This window comes from Somniosus microcephalus, chromosome 9 (genome assembly GCF_052327205.1).
Source record: "Somniosus microcephalus isolate GS21.2 chromosome 9, FLI_Smic_1.0, whole genome shotgun sequence".
Taxonomy (NCBI): domain Eukaryota; kingdom Metazoa; phylum Chordata; class Chondrichthyes; order Squaliformes; family Somniosidae; genus Somniosus; species Somniosus microcephalus.
In genome coordinates, this window is record NC_140995.1 from 226,131,743 (window position 1) to 226,154,518 (window position 22,776).

General features: G+C 43.0%; 1 protein-coding gene across 1 annotated transcript in view; it reads left to right on the forward strand.

Moving 5' to 3' along the window:
* The first annotated feature begins 1,236 nt into the window (after positions 1-1,236).
* The window catches only part of LOC147113093 (EH domain-containing protein 3), a 110,218-nt gene continuing 88,678 nt past the window's right edge, over positions 1,237-22,776 (forward strand). Inside the window, exons 1-2 of the mRNA XM_085997949.1 lie at positions 1,237-1,660; positions 9,996-10,172. Of these exons, the coding sequence (XP_085854075.1) occupies positions 1,434-1,660; positions 9,996-10,172 (404 nt within the window). The 5' untranslated portion in view covers positions 1,237-1,433. The remainder of the gene's footprint in view (positions 1,661-9,995; positions 10,173-22,776) is intronic.

Genomic DNA, 22,776 nt, shown 5'->3' on the forward strand with positions numbered 1-22,776 from the left:
AATCTTCGACTTAATTGTCGAACGCTGTGACACTGCCACTCTTCGGCATCCCTGGGTGTGGTTAGACTGGTTAAAATGGCGTCTCCCGCGCTCTCCCTTCTTCTCCACTGGCTCAAAATGGCGTCTCCCGCGCTCTCCCTTCTTCTCCACGGCTCAAATGGCGTCTCCCGCGCTTCCTTTCTTCCCCCGCGGACGCTGCTCAGCCCTTGAGCCCTGGCTGCACTCTGCGCGTTCTCCTGTGCGCCTCTCTCATTGCCGCCGCTCGGTCATGAACCCCGGCTGTGTTTTACCCTCTCTCTCTTTTTGTTTTCTGTCGACGCCGCTCGGTCTTCAACCCCCGGCTGCGCCCTGTGCACTTTACCCTCTCTCTTACCCCGTCGACACTGCTCAGCCTTTTCTGTGCCGTCAGTCGGCTCCAACCGCCGCTGTCCGGGAAGGGTCTGCGCTGTACCTGTTGCCAGCCTGTTGCTGGATCGTCGTGGCTGGAGAACCAAGCCCAGCTCTCAACGGCCTCCCCTGCGATGCTCACTCTATGCCGGATGACTGGGTGGTTGCTCGTGGTTGACGCCCGTGCTTCTGGCCTCGACTTTCTTCCACTGTCCTCCAGGAGCGAATCCCTGGGAGGAAATGCAGAGTTGCAGGTAGGTTCGAATCGACCTCGTCGCCAGTGTTAAATCCGTGAATCTTAAGGTATGGTGTTCTTCAATAAATAGACGGAGACTGCAGATTAACAATCAACAGGTGTTTACTGGATGAGGGTAGTCTAAAAATTAACAGTACAGATCCCTATGCAGGGTTTATATACAGATGTGGTCACTGCCGGTACTACAGTATACAGGAGCTGTAAAAGTAGTTCTCTCTTAAAGGTACATACACTACAAATCTCTTATGCGGGACCTTATCAAAAGCCTTCTGAAAGTCCAAATACACCACATCCACTGGTTCTCCCTTATCTATTTTACCAGTTACATCCTCAAAAAATTCCAGTAGATTAGTCAAGCACGATTTACCTTTTGTTGTGGTTGAGTTGGTTACCTTGGTTGAGTTGCTTAACTTCATTGAGTAGGTTAACAGGGTTGGTTGACTTAGTTGAGTTGGTTAACTTGGTTGACTGGATTGAGTTGACTTTAACCGCCGTCTCGAGCGCCCACTGATTGCCAGGCTGCGCGCGGCCCGCGGTGACGGTTGGGTTGCGTCACCGGAGGTGGGCGGGGTCGGGTGGGCTCGCTCATTAACCGCGGCTGGGCGGCGGCGGGCGGAGTGGAGAGTTGGGTTTTCTGTTTGTACGATCGGCATTAGAGATTTCCTGAGAAAGTAGCGAGAAATTTTTTTTAAAAAGCAAAAGGTTCATATTTGCAAATTAACTCTCCCCCCACGAAGATTAAAAAAAATAATTTTAAAATAATCTGGTAGTTAAAAAGGGATCGGTGGCCATGTTCAGCTGGATGGGGAGAGAGGAGCGGGGGAAGAAGGAGCCCGAGGTCTTTCAGACGGTGACGGACGGGTTGAAGAAGCTCTACAAGACCAAGCTGCTTCCCCTGGAGGAGCATTACCGCTTCCACGACTTCCACTCGCCCGCCCTGGAGGATGCGGATTTCGACAACCAGCCTATGCTGCTGCTGGTCGGCCAGTACTCCACCGGCAAGACCACCTTCATCAGGTACCTACCTACCTGGCTGCAGCATCGCAGGGCAGGCACTGCACAGCCAGCAATGTCGCCGCTTATTACAGTCTGCAATGTGCGTTCACTTGCTCAAATTGTGCACATAGGGAATGTGCATCAGCTTGGCTCGGTTGGTACTTCTCTGCACCCTGGCTGGGAAAGTTGTGGGTTTCTGTTTTCCCCTCCTCCTGAAGGAACAGAAGTCTGCCATTCAGCCCCTTGAGCCTGTTTCTCCATTCAGTTAGATCCTGGCTGATATGTACCTCAACTGCATTCACCTGCCTTGGCTCCATATCCTAGAATTCACAGCACAGTAATAGGCTATTTAGCCCAACTAGTCAACAGGAGCCTCATCCCACCCCTCTTCAAACTCTATCAGCATATCCTATTCTATTCTCCCTCATGCACTTATCTAGCTTCCCCTTAAATGCATCTATACTATTTGCTTCAACTATTCAATGTGGGAGTGAGTTCCACATTCTTGCCACTCTGGGTCAAGCTGTTTCTCCTGAATTCCCTACTGGATTTATTTGTGACTACTTTATATTTATGGCCCCAAGTTCTGGTGCCTTCACACTTTAAAGTGAGTATGTCCAGTGCTTTCAGATGTCTGATGAGGAGGAGCTATATAACTGCAATGTTTACCCTTCATGCATGTGGCATACCAAAGTGCCTTTAGAATTGTTTTAGTTAGCTATGTAATACACATTGAAGATACTTCTAAAGTATTATAGGATTCTTGTACATGGAGAGGGGAGAAAATTGGGAAACAAAATATATGAAGTGATTGGAAGAATTATGAGATTCAGATCTGCTGTATGGAATAGATGCCTCCAATATATAATGGGACAATGGGGGGAGTGTAGGGTTGTTCTAGATGGTTGAATTAAAATGGGGTGAATGGCCTTCCTATTTGGTAAATATCTTGTGACCTTGTTATATGTAATTTAGGTTCATCTTTTTGAATGTGATTAGTGTACAGTTTGTCAATGTACAAAAATATGTATGAGATTCTGTTAAACTGTTAGTATAAAGGCAATGCCTAAGTTTAGCAGTGAATTTCTTTAGTCCTGCAGTCTTGCATAAATTATACTTTCAAAGATGCTGCAAATTGTTGCTTGTACATTCAGATAAGTAGCTGCCATTATACTATACAAGTTAAATGCTACAATGCTGGAAATCTGAAATAAAAACACAATGCTGGAAACACACAGCTGTTCAGGCAGCATCTGTGATGAGAGAGAAAGAGCTAACATTTCAGGTTGATGACCTTTCATCAGAGATACATGTGTTAGAGAAAACATTGAAAAAACTGCATGAAATCAATTCATTATGAACTTCAGCTTGCTCTCTACATCAGAGACTATTTTAGTTACTAATTAGCATTTGATGTGTAAAAATATAGGACATGTCCATGATGGGTAAATGTACCATCTGCTGAGCTATACACCAGAAAGATCCCAAGCTGTGTCCCTAGTTTGTGCTGTTTGCTGGTCCTGATTAAGGAAACAGTAAGGGGAGCAATAGTTGGCCTCGGTAGGCTTGGGCTAGGGAAGTGACTGCAAATTGCTGTTCAGTGATTCCTGCCACGAAAAGTATATTTTTGTGAATATCTTGTAAAGGCAGCATTGTTGTCTCTTTTATGCTAGGAGTTGACATGAAAAGTGAAGTGTTAGAGGGCTGCCATTGCCTAGGGAACTGTACCCCAGCATCAGTCATTCAGAAAAGGCGGGTGGGTGGGGAGCGAAAAGATGTGAAATTTGGGGATGGGAGTGATGGTACATGCAGATTTACTACCCAAAACTCTGTTCAATCATTGCTATGCAAGTACAATAATACTTGGATATAAAAAAATAAAATGAAATTTACTTTCTACCTTCCCCTCTTCACTTTGAGAAGTCCATCACCATCGAAACCAAACTACTGAAAAAAATCTTCACGTAAAATTTGTTTGCCTGATGTAAAATGCACACTATCCCTGTAGGGACACTGCTTAATTAAGTACAGAGGTGAAGATAGCAAGCAAGCTTAGACACTCTCCAACTGTATGCAGGGATACTGCTAGACTTTAACCAGCTAGATGCTACATTCTTGTGTAGCCAACTAGAATAATAGCTTCCTGCTGCTTACTCAATTAAAGCCACCATTAGGACAAAAGTGTCGGCCTTGGCTCAGTGGTAGCACTCTTGCCTCCGAGTCAGAAAGTTGTAAATTGAAATTCCATTCCAGAGACATGAGCATGTAATCTATGCTGGCACTTCAGTGCAGTAGTGAAGGAGTTCTTCGCTGTTGGAGGTGCCGTCTTTCAGTTGAGATGTTAAACTGAGACCCGTCTGCCGCCTTGGGTGAACATAAAAGATCCCATGGCACTATGTCAAAGAAGAAGAAGGGAGTTCTCCAGTTCTCTTAGCCAATATTTAACCCATAATCAATACCAAAAACAGATGAGCTGGTCACTTATTTCATTTTGTTTGTGGGACCTTCCTGTGTGTAGATTAGGACAGTCGCTACATTACAAAAGTTTTGGTTGAACAGGAAACACCAAGTGGTGGAGAGCTTTGGGAACCAGAGGTCCAAAGTCACCTTTTTCCTTTCAAGCATCTTACGCTTACCACACATGTCTCAAATTATTTGTATACTGTATTCCAACGTGTTATTTCATGAAAGAAATGTATCTACTTAGCATTTGAATAAGGCAATACTAACTGCTTCCACTGTCCCCTAGGATATGTGTTTATTATTTTTGTTGTCACGGCCAGGTGTACACTAGGGCAGCACATGCTTAAAAGTCATAGTAATTACAGCACAGAAGGAAGCCATTCAGTCCATCGAGTCCGTGCCGGCTCTCTGTCGAGCAATCCAGTCAGTCCCATTCCCCCGCTCTATCCCTGTAGCCCTGCAAGTTTATTTCCCTCAACTGCCTATCCAATTTCCTTTTGAAATCATTGACCGTCTCCATTTCCACCACCCTTGTCGGCAGCGTGTTCCAGGTCCTCACCACTCATTGCATAAAAAGTTCTTCCTCACATTCCCCCGGTATCTCTTGCCCAAAACCTTACATCTGTGTCCCCCTAGTTCTTGTACCATCAGCTAATGGGAACAGCCTTTCTCTGTCTACTTATCCAAGCCAGTCATAATCTTGTACACCTCTATCAAATCTCCCCTCAACCTCCTTTGCTCCAAGGAGAACAACCTTGGCTTCTCCAACCTAACCTTGTAGCTAAAATCCCTCATCCCTGGAACCATTCTAGTAAATCTCTTCTGTGCCCCCCTCAAGAACCTTCACATCCTTCCTAAAGTGTGGTGACCAGAACTGGGCACAATACTCCAGTTGTGGCCTAACCAGAGCTTTATAAATGTTCAGCATAACTTACCTGTGCTTGTTCTCAATACCTCTATTTATTTATGAAGTCCAAGATCCCGTATGCTTTGCCAACTACTCTCTCTCTCTCTCTCTCTCTATGCCCTGCCACCTTCAAAGATCTATACACATGAATCCCCCAGGTCCCTCTGTCCCTGCACACTCATTCTTGTCATTTAAATCTATATTGGCTCTCCCTATCCCTTCTGTCAAAATGCATCACCTCACACTTCTCTATTAAATTCCATCTGCCACTTGCCTACCCATTCTGCTAATATCCTCCAGTCTGAAAAACAAATATTTACCACAACTTGCTGTTTTCTGTCCTTTGCCAATTTCTTATCCAAGCTCACACTGGCTCCTATTGCATGAACCTCAATTTTGTCAACTAGCCTCTTATGTGGTACTTTGTCAAACACTTTCTTAAAATCCATATAGACAACATCCACTGCATTCCCTTCATCAACCTTTTTGTTACTTCATCAAAAATTCAATTAGATTAGTCAAATATGGTCTGCCTTTTACAAACCTGTGTTGGCTCTCAATTAACTTAAACCTCTCCAAGTGCCTGTTAACTTTTTCCCTGATTATTGTTTCTAAAACCTTACCCACCACTGATATTAAACTCTAGTATGATAGCAAAATACTGCAGATGCTGGAAATCTGAAATAAACAGAAAATGCTGGAAAAACTCAGCAGGTCAGGCAACATCCATGGAGAGAAATTTGAGTTGATGTTTCGGGTCGAAACCCTTTTTCAAAACTGGAAAGGAAATAAAATAGATCGAAGGCAGGGCTGCGATCGAACAAAATAAGTAATAGACATTAAAAGGTATTCAATTACCATCTCGTCTGGTTTTGAATACCTTTTAATGTCTCTTTTACTTCTTTTGTTTGATCGCAGCCCTGCCTTCGATCTATTTTCTTTTCTTTCCAGTTTTGAAAAAGGGTTTCGACCCGAAATGTCAACTCAAATTTCTCTCCACGGGTGTTGCCTGACCTGAGTTTTTCCAGCATTTTCTGTTATTACTGATATTAAACTGACTGGTTACTAGGATTGTCCTTGCATCTTTTTCTTGAACAAGGGTGTCACATTTGCCACTTTCCAATCCTCTGGCACCTCCCCTGTATCTAGAAGATTGGAAGATTATGGCAATCCCTTAAGCTATCTCCACACTCGCTTCCCTTTGCAGCCTGGAATGCAAGCCATCCGGACCAGGCGACCTAGCTACTCTAAGCAGATCCAGCCTTTCCAGGACATCCTGCCCCCTAATTTTCACCCCATCTATTACCTCTACCATCTCCGCTTCTACTGATATTTTGTCAGCATCCTCTTCCTTAGTAAACACTGATACAAAGTAGTCATTAAGCATTCTAGCCTTGCCCTATGCCTCTAAGCATATATCACCATTTTTGTCCCTAATAGGCCCCATCCCGCCTCTTGCTACCCGTTTACTATTTACATGCCGGTAGAAGATTTTTGGGTTCCCTTTTATGTTAACTGCCATTCTATTCTCATTCTCTCTTTGCCAATCTTATTTTCCTCTTCTCAAATTATTGCTTTTTGAAACTGTCAAAACAGCGCAAGTAATCTTGTGGAATAGCTTCCCTCATTAAATAATGAAAAATGATCAACCTGACCAGAAAGTTGACCATCTGCAGCAGAGCCAGCAATCTGATGCCTGAACAAAGCAGGTCCACATTATTCAAGGGCACAGTTGATGGATGATTGACGAACTTGCATGGCCCATGAATGGGATCTGGAGGGCTAGCCCTGTCGCTGGGATCTGGAGGGGTAGCCCTGTCGCTGGGACCTGGGATTTTTCTATGTGGCGCCAGAAAACCATTGGCCTAACTGTTTGGATAGTCCCAGCTGTTCCAGCAGCAGTAAGTTTGATATTCTGCTGATGGGATGTGTTGTCTTAGCTGATTAAACTCCAATGCTCTTGTGTACACCTGAGGGATTGTGAATCAGAAACTTATGAACAGGAGTAGGCCATTCCATCCCCTCACACCTGGTCTGCCATTTAATTAGATCATGGCTGATCTATAGCTCAATTTCATTTACCCACCTTGGTTCCATGTCCCTTAATACCCTTAACTAAAATCTATCAATCTCTCTTTTGAAATTTTCAGTTGACTTAGCCTCAGCAGCTTTTTTGGGGGAAGAGAGTTCCAGATTTCCACTACCTTTTTGTGAAGAAATCCTGAATGACCTAGCTCTACTTCCCCAAACCCTCGGCTCTTGCTGACACGGGGAGAAACCACGTAACTGCAGACCCATAACTTGTGAGGAAGCTACTGGATTCTATCTTCGGGGACAGAGTGGCTGAGCAGTTGGACAAGTTTGAGCTGATCGTAGTCAGCATGGATTTTTGAAGGGTAGATCATCTGACTCATCTAATTGAATTTTTTGAGGCGGTCACTAAAGTGGTGGACAGGAGAATTTCTATGGATGATGTCTATACAGTATATAAACTTCTAGAAGGCATTTCAAAAGGCTCCAAGAGATTATGAACAAAAAAAGTGCATAGAATTGGAGGTAACCTGATGACATGGGAATAAGTTTTGAGTTGGAGATGAGAGTAGGGATATAGGGAAAGTTCTGATTGGTGGGATGAAATGAGTGGTCACCAGGGATCTATACTAGGCCCTCTGCTTTTCACCATATATGTTAATGACTTGGATGAAGGAATATAGATTTTGCAGATAATACTATATTAGAAAGCACAGTAAGTTGTGTAGATGGGAACATGATGTGACGTGGACAGACTAAGTGGGCAAAACTGTGGTAGATGGCGTTCATTGTGGAGAACTGGGGTCATCAACTTTTGGAATCGAGACAAATTAGAATTTTTTAATGGTGTGATTTCTAGGTGCTGTGGAGGAGCAAAGGGATTTAGGTTTCCATATGCACATCACTAAAAGCTAGTGCACAGGTACAAAATGTAATCCGAATAGCTAATGGGATGTTAGCCTTTATCTCAAAGGGGCTGGAATTCAGAGAGGCGGAAGTGCTTTCGCTGTACAGATTGGAATACTGCATTTGGTTTTGGGCACTGCACTTCGGGAAAGATGTATTGGTTTTGAAGTGGGAGCAGCACAGCTTCACTAGAATGATACCTGGGCTTAAAAAGGTTAAATTGAGAAGTTGCATAAACTTGGCTTGTATTCCCTTGACTATAGGAAATTAAGGGCGGATCTAATTGAGGCGTTTAAAATAAGATTTGATAGGGTAGATATGGAGAAACTATTTTCTCTGATGGGGGAATCCAGAACAAGGGAGCATAATCTTAATATAATAGCAAAATACTGCGGATGCTGGAAATCTGAAATAACAACAGAAAATGCTGGAAATACTCAGCAGGCCAGGCAGTGTCCGTGGAGAGAAACAGGGTTAATGTTTCGGGTCTGGGACCCTTCATCAGAACTGGAAAAAGCTGGAGATGTAGCAGATCATACTGCATGGAAAAATGGGGGCAGGGATTATTATCTGAAATTATTGAACGAGCTTCCGGTCGTCTATCACTTTAATTCTCCACTTTACTCCCACTCTGATCTCTGCCCTCGGCCTATTACATTGTTCTAATGAAGCTCAACGTAAGCTCGAGGAACAGCACCTCATCTTTCGATTAGGCACTTTACAGCCCTCCGGACTCCACAGAGTTCAATCATTTCAGATAATTATCCCTGCCCCCATTTTTCATGCAGTATGATTTTTGCCATTCCCATTTGCAACATTTTCACAGCATGTTCTTTCAATTCCTTCCCCCCCCCCCCCCCCCCAGTCTCTGCACCTGCTTAAAATCTGTTACATCTCTAGCTTTTTCCAGTTCTGATGAAGGGTCCCAGACCTGAAACGTTAACCCTGTTTCTCGCTCCACGGATGCTGCCTGGCCTGCTGAGAGTTTCCAGTATTTTCTGTTGAGCATAATCTTAAAATTAGTTGGCAATTTAGAAGTAAAATCAGGAAGCACTTTTTCATACAGGGTAATGGAAGTCTGAAACACACTTTTTTCCCCCTCCCAAAAAAGGCTGTGGGTGCTGGGCCCCCCTTTAAAAGGCTGTGGGTGCTGGGCCCCCCTTTAAAAGGCTGTGGGTGCTGGGCCCCCCTTTAAAAGGCTGTGGGTGCTGGGCCCCCCTTTAAAAGGCTGTGGGTGCTGGGTCCCCCTTTAAAAGGCTGTGGGTGCTGGGCCCCCCTTTAAAAGGCTGTGGGTGCTGGGCCCCCCTTTAAAAGGCTGTGGGTGCTGGGCCCCCCTTTAAAAGGCTGTGGGTGCTGGGCCCCCCTTTAAAAGGCTGTGGGTGCTGGGCCCCCCTTTAAAAGGCTGTGGGTGCTGGGCCCCCCTTTAAAAGGCTGTGGGTGCTGGGCCCCCCTTTAAAAGGCTGTGGGTGCTGGGCCCCCCTTTAAAAGGCTGTGGGTGCTGGGCCCCCCTTTAAAAGGCTGTGGGTGCTGGGCCCCCCTTTAAAAGGCTGTTGATCTTTTCAAGTCTGAGATTGATTGTTTTGTTACCAAGGGGTATGGAGCAAAGGCGGGTTGAGGTACAGATCGGTCATGATCTAATTGAATGGCAAACAAGTGTGGGAGCTGAATGATCTATTCCTGTTTCTATACTTTAATTTTTTTTTAATGAAAATAAATTGCCTATTTAGCAACACTTGAGGAAATTCTAGGTCTTGCCCTCCTACAAGGGGAAATCTCAGGAATGGTTTACAGGAAACAAACTATTATTTGTGTGTGTGTGTTTTGTTGGGAGCAAGCACTGGTCTGCAAACTGAGGTTCCAACATTGTAGGCCATCTTGCTATCGTGCTTGCTAGGAGTGGAGCTTTGCAAAATGACCCCCATGTGTAAATTGTATTGTGACAACACTTGAAAGCTGAAGTATCACTTGCATGTTATTGATGCTGTGGTATCTGCATCCTTTAACCTTAGTTGCTGCAAATGCTGGTAACTTTCTCTGGTTCTCATTCAGGTATCTTCTGGAACAAGATTTTCCAGGAATGAGGATTGGACCTGAACCGACTACTGACTGCTTCATTGCTGTAATGAATGGGGATGTGGAGGGTGTGATTCCAGGAAATGCTCTGGTGGTGGATCCAAAAAAGCCATTCAGGAAACTTAATGCTTTTGGCAATGCATTTTTAAACAGGTTAGTACTTCTCGATCGCTAAGTTGGTAACAATATTTGGGGGGTGGGGAGTTTGAGATGTTGCGCAAACAAGATCAGTGATTTCTTAATTAAAAACTAATTACTTTCCTGGAGTTGAGGAGTTGCTGGGTTAAGCAGAATGAATCTCTGGAACGTATCAAGTTCACTGCAATGACTCCACATTTTTATGATGCCTGATTGGTTATGGGGGGGGGGGGGGGGTGTGAGTAGGGGGAGAGGAAGCAGATACTTGCAGAAAATTGAGGCCTGCCTACTGGTATCTAGGGCAGTTCTAAGTTTAAAGGTAAAAAAAATAGGAATTGATCATTAATACACCCAGTACCTGATGGTAGATTATTTTCCCATATCCAAATCTATTGATTAAAAAAAAATTAATAAAGCCGCATTGTCATCTCAGACTGCAATAACCTATCCTTTCTATGCACTGTAAGCAGTGTAAATAGGCACTTGCAATGTGATCTGCAGCATTTGACACCCAAAGACTGAGTGACACTATTGCAGATTGAGTATCTCAATCCAACTGTAGCCCTCCATTACATGCTAGTTACAAGGACACCTGTACATTTATTCAATCAAATCCATATTGCTTAAGTAGATTCATTGCTTTTTAGATTGCTTAGTGATTTTACCATTTTGATTTTTTTTCAGGCTTTATAATTCAGGTGTTTAATCTTCAGTGTTTTTTCTGGATTTAACCAAATTCTGTGGGTTTTTTTGTTCAAAGATGTTAACACTGTGAAATCGGGTTTGAAAATCCTGTTTTTTTTTGTATAGGTGGGGTTTCTTTTAAATCCAACTGAAACTTCCAAAATGCTTCTGGTAAGAGTATATAGTTAGTTTTCCAGTGTATTTTTCCCTGACATTTTCTGTCTTCAATCTGATTTCTATTTTAGCATAAACACAACTTCATAATATTATGTACTGCGATTTTTAAAATTGGGTTTTCTCAGGAGAACATGAGGTTATCCAGCCAATCGGCTTTCTGTGTACGGCCATACAGTTGATGCATTATAGATGGGTCTGGAAAGATAGACCTTCTTAAATTTTTAATATCGAATGTGTTTGAACAAGGGTAAAGGAATCAAATTAGAGAGAGCTAGAAAGAATAGAGAAATGGAGTGGTGATAATTTACTGATTCAGTGTGCTAGGGTGAAGTAATAAGACATTGATTTTGTGCTGGTCAATTAAGTGATTTTTAGTTGGCTATGGTTTGGTCAGTTTATTTATTTAAAAAAAAAAAGGAATTAAAGCTGCATTGCCTCCTAAAGTGATTATTTTTGTCATGTCTAAAAGCTGCTACCTATTGTCCCAGCTGATTCCATTGCAGTCTGCTGTTAATTCAGTGTTTTTACTCAAAAATCCAACTTGTATAGGCACTTAAATTAAGCAACTTAAATTTTTTTAATGCGTTCAAGGGATGTGGGTGTCACTGGAAAGAGCAGCATTTATTGCCCATCCGTAATTGCCCTCGAGTAGGTGGTGGTGAGCCACCTTCTTGAACTGCTGCAGTCCGTGTGGTGAAGGTACTCCCACAGTGCTGTTACGGAGGGAGTTCCAGGATTTTGACCCAGTGACGATGACGGAATGGCGATTGTATTTGAGTCAGGATGGTGTGTGACTTGGAAGGGAACTTTCAGGTGATGGTGTTCCCATACGCCTGCCGCCCTTGACCACCTAGGTGATAGAAGTCGTGGGTTTGGGAGGTGCTATCGAAACAGCCTTGGCGAGTTGCTGCAGTGCATCTTGTCGATGGTACACACTGCAGCCACGGTACGTCGATGGTGCAGGCAACGAATGTTTAAGGTGGTGGATGGGGTGCCAATCAAGTGGGCTGCTTTGTCCTGGATGGTGTTGACCTTTTGGTGTTGGGGCTGCACTCATCCAGGCAAGTGCAGAGTATTCCATCACATCCCTGACTTGTGCCTTGTAGGTGGTGGTAAGGGTTTGGGGAGTCAGGAGGTGAGACACTTGCTGTAGAATACCCAGCCTCTGACCTGCTCTTGCTGCCACAATATTTATGTGGCTGGGCCAGTTATGTTTCATGATCAATGGTTAAACCCCCCCCCCCCCAGCATGTTGATAGTGGGGGATTCGGCGATGGTAATGCAGTTGAATGTCATGGGGCGGTGGTTAGACTCTCGCTTGTTGGAGATAGTCATTGCCTGGCGCGTGTGGCGTGAATGTTACTTGCCACTTAACAGCCCAAGCCTGAATGTCGTCCAGATCTTGTTGCATGCGGACATGGATTGCTTCATTATCTGAGGGGTTGCAAATGGAACTGAACACTGTGCAGTCATCAGCGAACATCCCCACTTCTGACCTTTATGATGGGAAGGTTATTGATGATGCAGCTGAAGATGGTTGGGCCTCGGACACTGCCCTGAGGAACTCCTGCAGCGATGTCCTGGGGCCGAGATGATTGACCTCCAATCACCACAACCATCTTCCTTTGTGCTATGTATGACTCCAGCCAGTGGAGTGTTTTCCCCTTGATTCCCATTGACTTCAATTTTATTAGGGCTGCTTGATGCTACACAGGACACAAACAAAACACAGGATGTGTTTTTTACACATTCAATTCAAACTAACATAGTTAGAATTAAGCAACTTTTCCCTTGCTGACTTGTTACAAGTTCCAATTGATTGTCATGTTTTACATTTGAAAGTTATTGCCAAGTCTAATTTGTTGTAGTTTTATAGCAAGGATTTGGATCAAGTTTTTAAAATTAAAATGGAGAATCCATGCAATCATGTGGAGCACTTTAGGACATCCTAAGGATGTGATAGGTGCTATATAAATGCAGGTGATTTCTTTCCTCAAGTTCTTAAACATGTTGGCGCCCCCCAAATTCAAGCCTACCTTTCCCAAATGTCTCTGAATCTCCAATTGGATTTCCATTCTGCCATAGCACCTACATGGACCTAACAAGTCACAAATGGCTTTCTCTGTGACTGACTGACTGGTGTATTATCCCTCCTTGTTATCCTTAACCTCTCTCTAGCCTTTGAAACAGTCAACCACCTCATCCTCTTCAATGCCTCTCCTACATTGTCCAGCTCAGTAACACTGTCTGTTTGGTTCCAGTCTTACCTACCCCATCATAGCCAGAGCAATGCCTTCAATTCCCAGCCCTGTGTTATCTCCAATACCTCATGGATCTAACTGAGGCCCTCTCCTCTTCATCTACTACCCTTTTGGCAAAATCATCCACTGTACAGCTTCTACATGTATGCTGATGGTACCCAGCTCTACCTCTTCACCACTTCTCTCAACCCCTCTACTGCCTCTGTTGTCAGTCTGCATATCTGACATTCAGTCCAGGATGAGCCACAGTTTCCAACAGTAAACGTTGGGAAGACTCGAGCCATTGTTTTTGGCAACAAGCTCTGTACCTTTGCTACCGATTCCTTCCATCCTTCTCCCTGACCACGGTTTCGGGCTGAACCAGACTGCTCATATTCTAGGTGTCCTGCTCAGTCTGGAGATGAGCTTCCAACCCCATATTCTCAGAGGGATGCCTACTTCGCCTCCGTAGCATCACCTGCCTCGGACTACTTTTTTTTATTATTTGTTCCTGGGATGTTTGCGTCGCTGGCAATGCCAGCATTTATTGCCCATCCCTAATTGCCCATGAGAAGGTGGTGGTGAGCCACCTTCTTGAACCGTTGCAGTCCGTGTGGTGAAGGTTCTCCCACAGTGCTGTTGGGGAGGGAGTGCCAGGATTTTGACCCAGTGACTATGAAGGAACGGTAATGTATTTCCAAGTCCGGATGGTGTGTAACTTGGAGGGGAACTTGAAGATGATGGTGTTCCCATGTGCCTCTTGCCCTTGTCCATCTAGGTGGTAGAGGTCACGGGTTTAGGAGGTGCTGTTGAAAAAGCCTTAGCGAGTTGCTACAGTGCATCTTGTAGATGGTACCCACTGCAGCCACGGTGTGCCGGTCATGGAGGAAGTGAATGGTTAAAGTGGTGGATAGGTTGTCAATCAAGCAGGATGCTTTGTCCTGGATGGTGTTGAGCTTCTTGAGTGTTGTTGGAGCTGCACTCAACCCATCTGTTCCTGAAACCTTCATCCATGCCTTTGTCACCTCCAGACTCAAACATCCCAGTGCTCTCCTGGCCAGTCTAATTAAAAAAAAAAAAAAAAAAAAAAAAAACTGCAGTCATTGTAAAGTTCAACTCATTCAAAACTTTGCTGCCCTTATCCTATCATGCTCCAAATCCCACTCATCTTTGTCCTTGCTGACCCATATTGTTTCCAAGTCTCCTAATACCTCAGATTTAAATTTCTCATCCTTGTGTTTCAATTCCTTCTTTGCCTTGCTTCGACAGCCCTACAACTCCTCCACCCCCAAACTCTGTTCCCCGACTGACCTCGTGCATCCTCCCTTCCCCACCCCACTACTGGTGGCCGTACGCTCCACGCTCCCTAATTCTCTCCTTTTAAACCCCTCTGCCATTCCACCTCTCCTTTTTAAGATCTTCTTTAAAATCTTTAAGCAAGCTTTTGGTTACCCCTCCTAATATCTCCTGTGCCATGGCGTCCATTTTTTTGATGATTTTTTCCTTCAAAGCACCTTGACTATTTTCCATCTGCTGCCTTCTGAAATGTCCTAGCAAGCCACTTATTCAAGAAGGCGGCTCACCACCACCATCTCGAGGGATATTGGAGATGGGCAATAAATGTTGGCTTTGCCAGTGATGCCCACATCTCGTGATTGAATTAAAAAAGTTACTGTCTATCCATGTTTTTTAACAGAATTTTATTTTTATGTTTATAGAATGTTGCAGCACAGAAGGAGGCCATTCGGCCCATCGTGCCTGTGCCAGCTCTTTGAAAGAGCTATCCAATTCGTCCCACTCTCCTGCTCTTTCACTTGCCCTGCAAATGTTCCCCTTCCAAATATTTATCCAATTCCCCTTTGAAAGTTATTTTTCAATCTACTTCCACCACCCTTTCAGGCAGTGCCTTCCAGATCGCAACTCACTACGTAAATATGGTTTTCCTCCTATCGCCTCTGCTTCTTTTGCCAATTACTGTAAATCTCTGTCCTCTGATTACTGACCCTTCTGCCACAGGAAACTGTTTTTTCTTAATTACTCTTATCAAAACCCTTCATGATTTTGAGCACCTACTAAATCTCCCTTTAATCTTCTCTGCTATGAGGAGAACAACCCCAGTTTCTCTGGTCAAGCATATTTTGCTACTGTGCTTGAAATTTTAATGTTTATAAAACTACTTTGGTTTGCATTTCCTTGTTGATGATCTCTAAATGGTTGTTAACCATACAAATTTCATCAACTAGTCATTCATTTTGCTGCAGAAACTCTCAGCGGTGTAGTATACTGTTTACAGCAGCGTTTCCTCGGCCACCATGATTTGTATTGAAGGGCTGTAAAGCAAACACACTCGAGGAAGTCAATCTGTCTGAGGAATACCTCGACTAATTTGTTTTGGGGATTATGCTGAGAAACTTGGCAAAAATGTGCTTTCTAAATAAGGCACAACAAAGTTTAAAAAGATTTAAGTCTCCTGAAGGTACGATACAAGAAACTGAATCAGATATCATAATTACAGTCTCTAAAGTGTTTCATTAGTAAATATCAGTGGGGTATTGAGGAATATTCCTTTTGACTTTGAAGGATTGTTTTTGCAATGTTCATCAACTGCAGCAAAATTCATTTGTCTGTCTGGATGAGTATCTATTTATATCTAATTGACATGTTCTCTGACTGTCTTGTCAAAGGTTTGTTTTTGTCAGAGGGTGGTTTTAATTTTATATTTAATTTGATGTTTAGCCTGATTTGAAGCAGACTGCCAGCTTGATCGTTTCCTGCAAGCCCCAGCTCTGGATGCTTTTGCCTCATATATTTTTTCAGTCGTGTTCTTAAAGCTGAGACTCTAATGATGTGTATCGGTTTTTTCGATGGATATTTGAAATTGCATTACAGTAACAAGAGAATTTTTCATTTCAACCCTGTTACTTTGAACCTCATCACTTTTGTGACATTGGACCCAAGTCTAGTCTTTATTGGCTTGAATCTGGGCATTGTCCTACCCCCTCAATTTCATTTCAGTGAGAATCTGGATTTACCCTCTTCCATGCTGCTTCCCCCCCCCCCCCCCCCCCCCCCAAAAAAAAAAAAATCTACTTTCCAGGCTGAAAATCCCAAGTATTTCCAGGCCACACTCGTGGCTCAGCTTTTCGACATTAATGGTCAGACTCGTGGGTCTCTGCACTGCTTCTTGAGGTTGAATGTCACTCGTATCTCAATCACCAGAACTGGATGCAGTACTTAAGGTGTAGCCTAATCCAAGCTCTGTAGAGTTTGGTCACAAACCTCCTATGATTTGGATTCAGCTGTTCTACTGTAGTTGGGCATTCTCGGCTTTCTTAATTGCTGCTGTGCATTGATTGAACTTGTTAAACATAGTCTACTGAGACCCTGGGGTCTTTTGGCTTTGTCCTTGGCCATTTCAGCGCAGTTGATGGGATACAAGTGTCACTTACTCATTCTTCTGTGCACTTGTCTGCATTTAAATTAATCTGCCAGTGTTCTGCCTTGCCCACTTATCCAATTCATCCTGTAATTTCTGAGCTGCTTACGATTCCACTGTCCCTTCTAATTTGGTGTCCAAATTTGACCCTTTGCATTGAGTTTTTAAATTAGAAACAGTCGTCGTCCCACCACCAGCCCTTACTATCCTGTGTACCCCCTGACGTAAGCATTAATAATAATAAAACACCTCCGTTCAGTCCGTAAGGGTGACCCCGAGCTTCCGGTCGCCTGTCATTTTAATTCACCGCTCCATTCCCACTCGGACCTCACCGTCCTTGGCCTCTTGTATTGTTCCACGGAAGCTCAACGTAAACTCAAGGAACAGCACCTCATCTTCTGATTAGGCACTCTGCAGCCTTCCGGACTAAATATTGAGTTCAACAATTTCAGATCATAACCTCGGCCCCTATTACATTTTTTCTTGTAATTTTTCCACTCCTTCCCCCCCCCCCCCCCCCTTTTTTGTTTCTCTCTCACACCTGGCAGCTATCTCTTGCCCTGCCAGTACACTTTACACCTAATCTCAGCCTATTACCATCTCGTCTAGCTTCGAATACCTTTTTATTGTCTCTTTTACTTTTGTTTCTTTCACTTCTTTTGTCCGATCGCAGCCCTGCCTTCGATCTATTTTCTTTTCTTTCCAGTTTTGAAGAAGGGTTCAACCCGAAACGTCAACTCAAATTTCTCTCCACGGATGTTGCCTGACCTGCTGAGTTTTTCCAGCATTTTCTGTTTTGGATTTCCAACATCTGCAGTATTTTGTTATTGTGTTGTTTTCTGCCATTTGGCCAATTTCTTATCCATTCCCACAGTTTACCCTGAATCCTCCTAGCTTTGAAATAAACATAGATACATAGAAGATAAGAGCAGGAGTAGGCCATTTGGCCCCTTGAACCTGTTCTGCCATTTAATGAGATCATGGCTGATCATCCAAATTCAGTAACCTGTCCCTGCTTTCTCCATATCCCTTGATCCCTTTAGCCTTAAGAAATATATCTAACTTCTTCTTGAATATATTTAATGAATTGGCCTCAACTGCCTTTTGATGTGGAACTTTGTCAAATATCCTTTTGGTACCCATGTCGTACAGCTTTCTACTTACACTTAAATTTCCTGAACCCAGTGACAACTCGTTAAAATTGAACTAAACAATTGTCAGAATATTTGGTTCGCAGTAGATATCTCTCCAATAAATACCCATCACTTTCTTGATTGATATTTGCAGTTTTCAATGTGTTGATTTTTATTTCCTATAGTTTTCCTCAATTGTGCCTCCTCTCCTGAAGGAAACCACTCGGGCTGCTGTACAGTTTTATGGACGATCTTGGGTTGTGGTAACTTGCGCAAGTTTCCATTGCTCTCTCCTAACATCTACATGCCCACAATTTGGTAGGGGTCCTTAGACAGTGAGCAAGAGCCATGGCTCTTTTTCCCCTTCCTGGTTTGTATGTCTAAATGCCACACCATGCTGTGTATTAATTCCCTAAGTTAGTGGGGTGGGAGGGGCCACAAGCATAGATGGATTTTAATAGTACATCAATATTCATTAGCCAGTGATTTGTACAGATGTACTGAGTTCATTTTAGTCTGCTTTTTGGGCCTCCTTTTATGGTTGCTGATTATCCAAAAGTATATTAGATCAACAAGTGCTCTGCATGATTTGTTTAAAAACCTAATAAATTTCACATTTTGGGTCAGATTTATAACTCTTGTTTACTAATGTATCTCCTGTTTCTTTTGATTGTAGCTATTACCTTAGAATCTTCTAATTAGATGGGCCGAATGGCCGTCCTCATCATACTTATCTTGTGATTTTTGTGCAGTAGGGTTTCCAGCAGGCAAACATTTTTGTAGGCTAAAATAACGACATCAATTTTATTTTGTATTTTTCTGTTTTCCCCTCGCCACCCATGTTTGAGCCAAAAGCTGTCCAGTTGATATTCCAGTTACTTTCTCCTTTGAAGGGGCCCAGAGCAACATTTGTAAACAAATATTTGAGATTCTATCTAGGTAATTTAAAAGTCTTTCATTCAGTGCATGTCCTCACACTTCACTTCAGTGTTACTTATACATGCTGTGTGTCACACTGTCATGTACAGTTGATTGGCTCAAATATTTATTATACATTTAAAATGGCACGTGGCCGCAACATTCCAAAGGAATTGCACCTTTAGGTACTGCGCTTGAGATCACATTATGATCCATTAAGTAGTGGGGCTCAGCTGATGTTACATGACGGATGCACTACTGATCTTGAGCTTCAAAAATTGGATTAAGACTTTCTATGACCACCTAACTGTTGCTTTTGGACCAACAACCCGCTTACATTTATATGATGCCTTTAACGTAGTGAAACGTCCCACAATGCTTCACAGGAGCATAATCAAACAAAAAATGAAATCCAGTCACAAGAAGGAAACACAAGACAGATGACCAAAAGTGTGGTCAAAGGTAGGGTTTAAGGAGTGTCTTAAAGAAGGGTGAGGTTTAGGAAGTGAATTCTAGAGCTTGGGACCAATGTTCCCTTTTAAGCTGTGCAGCCGCGCAGAGTTCTGGAGCTCTCGCGCAGCCAGCTCTCGGCTTTTAATTAGGGAAAAACCGCACATGCACGGTATATTGAATGGGTCACGCAGCTCCTTTTTAAAGGAGTCGCACACCCCCAAAAAATTTTAAAAGGAACATTGCTTCGGACCTAATCTCGGGGACCATCTTCCAAACATCCACAAGTAGAATCTAAAGGATACTGCAAATAATGACATTTTCTTCCAGATTCTGTGTAGTAGCTTGTCTGCCCAATCGCAGCACATAAGTATCTTTGTTACTGTATTAATTTATATATTTTAAAGGGTGGGGTGGTAATGGTGAACTTGAATGAAAAGGGTTATTGGAAGTGTTCTTGCCACATTACTGTGCAGTTGACTGACACTCGGACAATGCACCAATCCCGCACAAGAGAAAAATCAGAAGCAGGGTTTGAGTGTTTGGCGATACATCGCCATTCACTATCTCCGAACGTCCCAAAGCACTTTACAGCCAAATAAGTCATTTTGAAGTGTCGTAATGTATTAAATGCAGCAGCAACCTTTGTGCACAGCAAGCTCCCACAATCGGCAATGATGTACATGACCATGTAATCTGCTTGTGATGTTGGTTGAGGGATAAATGATGGCCAGGATGCCAGTAGAACTTTCCTGCTCTTTGAATAGTGCAGTGGGTTCTTTTACATCCACCTGAGAGGGGAGGTGCCTCTGTTTAACTTCTCATTTGAAAGACGACGCCTCCAACAGTGCAGCACTCCAGCAGTGATCAACACTCAATTTTGAACACCATCAGATTGCGTCTTAAATTTTCATTGTTCTAATGCCTCAGTTTGGTGGAGTCTGCTCATAATTAAAATGTAAAAGGCTATGGGAATGGGACTAGGTGGTCAGAGAGCCGGTACAGGTGCAAAAGGCTGAATGGTCTCTTCCTGTGCTCTTAAGCCCCACAGAAGCAGAACTCCGAATCTTAAGTGACCTTGTGATTGCTGAGGAAAAATAGTTTGAGCTTTAGATATTCCAATTTTGGAATTTACTGGCAAAGACAAATATTGAGACAAAACCATTCTCCAAGACGCGATGTAGCTTTGAAAATGTTTCTGTGCAGGTGGTGGGTAATAAAACTGATGAGTAATGGCAAATTAAATTTGCAAAAAAAATCTTGGTCTTTGAATTCTTGATCGAGTCTAAGCTGTGATGCGGCAGTTTTGTAATCATTGCTCTAACCACCCCAGTCTTTTTCTCTAATTTGATGCTGATTCTGTGATAATATCTTCCTTGGACTCTGCTGTTTAAACCCAGGATAATTCTACAGTGAAAGATGACAGCTAACTCCAAATTATTCAATTCAGTATTTGAAAGAACCTGTTTTTCTTCAATATTTGCGAGTTCCAGGAAGTACGGTAATTTCTTATGAAGTTGTTTAATAAGCTAAAGGAAAAGCTTGCTTAAATTGCTTCAGTCAGCAGTTTTATCTTCCTATGCCCATCAGTTGGTTCAATTCCCATAACTGATACGTGAGGCCATCTTTTTAAATCCTGCACTTTAAACTGGAGTAACTTTTTAAGCCCATTAATTATCTAAAAGCTCCTTCCTCAGATGATACCGTCACGATCTATGTTCTGAAACTGAAGAAAAGCAACATAAACTTATTAGGAATTTACTCCCATTGGAATTAATTGGTGGGTGGTGGCAGACTTTCATTTATCAGGGTTGCTCTTAAGTGGAGTTAAATCTGGTCTGGAATAGAAAATGATCGCACAGCACTGCTAGCTACCTTAAGCAATGGCCTTACAACTTCTTCTGTTATGGATGACGTGACCTTGGTATAGTTTTCACCTTCCCCACCCAAGAAAACTTAAACAAATAAAATGTATTTTTAAAAAAGAAATTGGAGAGACTATCAAAGTAGAGAAGTTTTCAGTACGTTTAATAGATTTCAGTAGCTATAGTCTTTAGAGCATTAAAATACTTTATAAATTTCTAATTGTGTTATTGTAGCTACTTTGAGATTCACAATATGGTGAACCATATAATGGTAAACCATTAGATAAGCATAGAATGGTTACAGCACAGAAGGAGGCCATTGAGCCCGTGCCAGCTCTCTGCAAGAGCACCTCAGCTAGTCCCACTCCCCCGCCCTTTCTCCGTAGCTCTGCATTTTTTTCCCTTCAGGTACTTATCCAATTCCCTTTTGACAGTCACAATTGAACCTGCCTCCACCACCCTTTCAGGCAGTGCATTCCAGATCCTAACCACTCATTGCATAAAGTTTTTCTTGTCGCCTTTGGTTCTTTTGCCAAACACCTTAAATTTGTGTCGTTCTGGTTCTCTTTCCGCCAGTGGAAACAGTTTTTCTCTCTCTCTCTCTACTCTGTCTGGACCATCATGATTTTGAACCGCTCTATCAAATCTCCTCTCAACCTTCTCTGCTCTAAGGAGAACAACCCCAACTTCTCTAGTCTGTCCACATAACTGAAGTCCCTCATCCCTGGAATCATTCAATCTTTTCTGCACCCTCTCTAAGGTCTTCACATCCTAATGTGTAGTGCCCAGAATTGAGGGCAATGCTCCAGTTGAGGCTGAACCAGTGTTTTATAAAGGTTCCTCATAACTGCCTTGCTTTTGTACTCTATGCCTCTATTCATGAAGCCCAGGATTCCGTATGGTTTTTTTTTTTTAACCACTTTCTCAACCTGCCCTGCCACCTTCAACAATTTGTGCACATATACCCCAGGTCTCTGTTCATGCATCCTCTTTAGGATTATACCCTTTAGTTTATATTGCCTCTCATTCTTCCTACCAAAGTATGTCACTTTGCACTTTTTTGCATTAAATTTCATCTGCCACGTGCTGCCCATTTCACCAGCCTGTTTATCTTCTTGAAGTCTACCACTCTCCTCCTCACTATTCACTATACTTCCAAGTTTTGTGTCATCTGAGTCAGAAGGTTGTGGGTTCAAGTCCCACTCCAGGGACTTGAGCACATAAATCTAGGCTGACACTCCAGTGCAGTGCTGAGGGAGTGCTGCACTGCCGGAGGTGCTGTCTTTCGGATGGGACGTTAAACCAAGGCCCCGTCTGCGCTCTCAAGTGGATGTAAAAGATCCCATGGCACTATTTCGAAGAGGAGTTATCCCCGGTGTCCTGGTCAATATTTATCTCTCAACCAACATCATGACCAGATAATCAATTTTTTAAAAATCGCATTGCTGTTTGTGGGAATTTGCTGTGTACAAATTGGTTGCCATGTTTCCCACATTACAACCGTGACTCCAGTTCAAAAGTACTCCATTGACTGTAAAGCGCTTTGAGGCGTCCAGTGGTCATGAAAGGCGCTATATAAATGCAAGTTTTGAAATTGTGCCCTGTACACTCAAGTTCAAGTAATTAATATATATCAAGATTTATGTAACCCTATAGATGCTGTCCTGTATATTATAGATCTATATATTAAAAGCATACACAAAGCTTAGCTGTGTA